At 62.5% G+C, this 2,430-nt stretch overlaps 1 protein-coding gene across 1 annotated transcript; it reads left to right on the top strand.

Moving 5' to 3' along the window:
- Nucleotides 1–274: 274 nt before the first annotated feature.
- On the top strand, nucleotides 275–1,724 carry SOX11 (SRY-box transcription factor 11). Its single transcript, XM_036873662.1, has one exon. It carries the CDS (start codon nucleotides 302–304, stop codon nucleotides 1,658–1,660), a length of 1,359 nt encoding a protein of 452 aa, XP_036729557.1. The 5' UTR covers nucleotides 275–301; the 3' UTR covers nucleotides 1,661–1,724.
- The last annotated feature ends 706 nt before the right edge of the window (nucleotides 1,725–2,430 follow it).

Genomic DNA, 2,430 nt, shown 5'->3' with positions numbered 1-2,430 from the left:
GCTCGCGGCGGGAGCCACGAGCCGGAGAGAGGGGTCCCGGGCTGCTTCGACCGCCGCCGCCGCCGCCGCCTCTCCCGTCGCGGCCGCAGCTCCCCGCGAGCGGGCGGCCGTCGCCGCCGAAGCCGCCGCAGCCGCTGTGTGCAGCCTGGAAGGGGGGGCGGGGGGGGAGGGGGGGAGCCGCGGACGCGGGGTGCCGAGGACTTTGCAACTTGCCCGGGAAGGTGGAGGGGCGAGAGGGGGAGGGGGAGCTCCGCACGAGACCGAGCGGCCCGGGTTGGAGCGCCCAGCCCCGCAGCGGATCATGGTGCAGCAGGCCGAGAGCTTGGAAGCGGAGAGCAACCTGCCCCGGGAGGCGCTGGACACGGAGGAGGGCGAATTCATGGCTTGCAGCCCGGTGGCCCTGGACGAGAGCGACCCGGACTGGTGCAAGACGGCGTCGGGCCACATCAAGAGGCCGATGAACGCGTTCATGGTGTGGTCCAAGATAGAGCGCAGGAAGATCATGGAGCAGTCTCCGGACATGCATAACGCCGAGATCTCCAAGAGGCTGGGGAAGCGATGGAAAATGCTGAAGGACAGCGAGAAGATCCCGTTCATCCGGGAGGCGGAGCGGCTGCGGCTCAAGCACATGGCCGACTACCCCGACTACAAGTACCGGCCCCGGAAAAAGCCCAAAATGGACCCCTCGGCCAAGCCCAGCGCCAGCCAGAGCCCCGAGAAGAGCGCGGCGGGCGGCGGCGGCGGCGCGGGCGGCGCCAAGACCTCCAAGAGCTCGAGCAAGAAATGCGGCAAGCTCAAGGCCCCCACGGCCCCCGCAGCCGGCGGCGCCAAGGCCGGCGCGGGCAAGGCGGCCCAGCCCGGGGACTACGGCGGCGCGGGCGACGACTACGTGCTCGGCAGCCTGCGCGGGAGCGGCGCGGGCGGCGGCGGCGGCGGCGCGGGCAAGACGGTCAAGTGCGTGTTTCTGGACGAAGACGACGAGGACGACGAGGACGACGACGAGCTGCAGCTGCGGATCAAGCAGGAGGCGGACGAGGAGGACGAGGAGCCGCCGCACCCGCAGCTCCTGCAGCCGCCCGGGCAGCAGCCGCCGCAGCTGCTGAGACGCTACAACGTCGCCAAAGTGCCCGCCAGCCCCACGCTGAGCAGCGCGGCCGAGTCCCCCGAGGGCGCGAGCCTCTACGACGAGGTGCGGGCCGGCGCGACCGCGGGCGCCGGGGGCGGCAGCCGCCTCTACTACAGCTTCAAGAACATCACCAAGCAGCACCCGCCGCCGCTGGCGCAGCCCGCGCTGTCGCCCGCGTCCTCGCGCTCCGTCTCCACCTCCTCCTCCTCCTCCTCCTCGTCGTCGTCCTCGTCCAGCAGCAGCAGCGGCAGCAGCAGCAGCAGCAGCGGCGGCGAGGACGCCGACGACCTGATGTTCGACCTGAGCTTGAATTTCTCCCAAAGCGCGCACAGCGCCGGCGAGCAGCAGCTGGGGGGCGGCGCGGCGGCCGGGAACCTGTCCCTGTCTCTGGTGGATAAGGATTTGGATTCGTTCAGCGAGGGCAGCCTGGGCTCCCACTTCGAGTTCCCCGATTACTGCACGCCCGAGCTGAGCGAGATGATCGCGGGGGACTGGCTGGAGGCGAACTTCTCCGACCTGGTGTTCACGTATTGAGAGGGGCGCCCCGCTTCTCGCTCTTTCTCTCGGCGGGTGCAGAGCAGGGCTCCTTGGGAGGAAGTCGTGGTGGTCGTGAGGAGGAGGAGGCGGAGGAGAGGTGGTGGTGTCGATGGTGGTGGCGGTAGGGTGGAGGGGAGAGAAGAAGATGCTGATATTGATATGATGTCGTGACACAAAGAAATTGGAAAAGATGATGAAAATTTTGGTGGAGTTAAAGTGAAATGAGTAGTTTTGAAACATTTTTCCTGTCCTTATTTTTGTCCCCCCTCCCTTCCTTGATCGTGTCTCAAGGTAGTTGCATACCTAGTCTGGAGTTGTGATTTTTTTTCCCCCTCAAATGTGTTTTTGTAATTACTATTTCTTTTTTTTTTTTCTGAAATTCGCGATTGCAACAAAGGCGGAGGGGCGGGGCGGGGGAGGGGAGGGAGGACCCGCTCCGGAAGGCGCTGTGTGAAGCTGGTCGGGCTTTGAAGTCTGGAAGACGCCTGCGGAGGACCCTTTGGCAGCGCGACTGTTAACGCTAGGGAGTTGGTTGGAGATTTTTTTTTTTTTTTTTTCCTTAAGAGATCTTAAAGAACTGGTGATTTTTTTTTTAAACAAACACAAAAACAAAAAGGGACCATGGCAAATTTTTTATTTTATTTTATTTTTTTGGAGGGAGAAAACTGATGTCTTCTATGCATCCGATTCTTAACAAAACTGCAGGGAGCTTGAAAAAATGCAGACTGTACAAACGCTTACAAAAAAAAAAAAAGAAAAAAAAAACT

This window comes from Balaenoptera musculus, chromosome 13 (genome assembly GCF_009873245.2).
Source record: "Balaenoptera musculus isolate JJ_BM4_2016_0621 chromosome 13, mBalMus1.pri.v3, whole genome shotgun sequence".
Classification (NCBI taxonomy): Eukaryota; Metazoa; Chordata; class Mammalia; order Artiodactyla; family Balaenopteridae; genus Balaenoptera; species Balaenoptera musculus.
Note: the sequence above shows the minus strand (reverse complement) of the source record. Positions and strands in the feature narration are given on the sequence as shown.

Excerpts from the sequence above, each read along its gene's own strand:
- SOX11 (XM_036873662.1), top strand. The coding sequence starts at position 302 with ATGGTGCAGCAGGCCGAGAGCTTGGAAGCGGAGAGCAACCTGCCCCGG.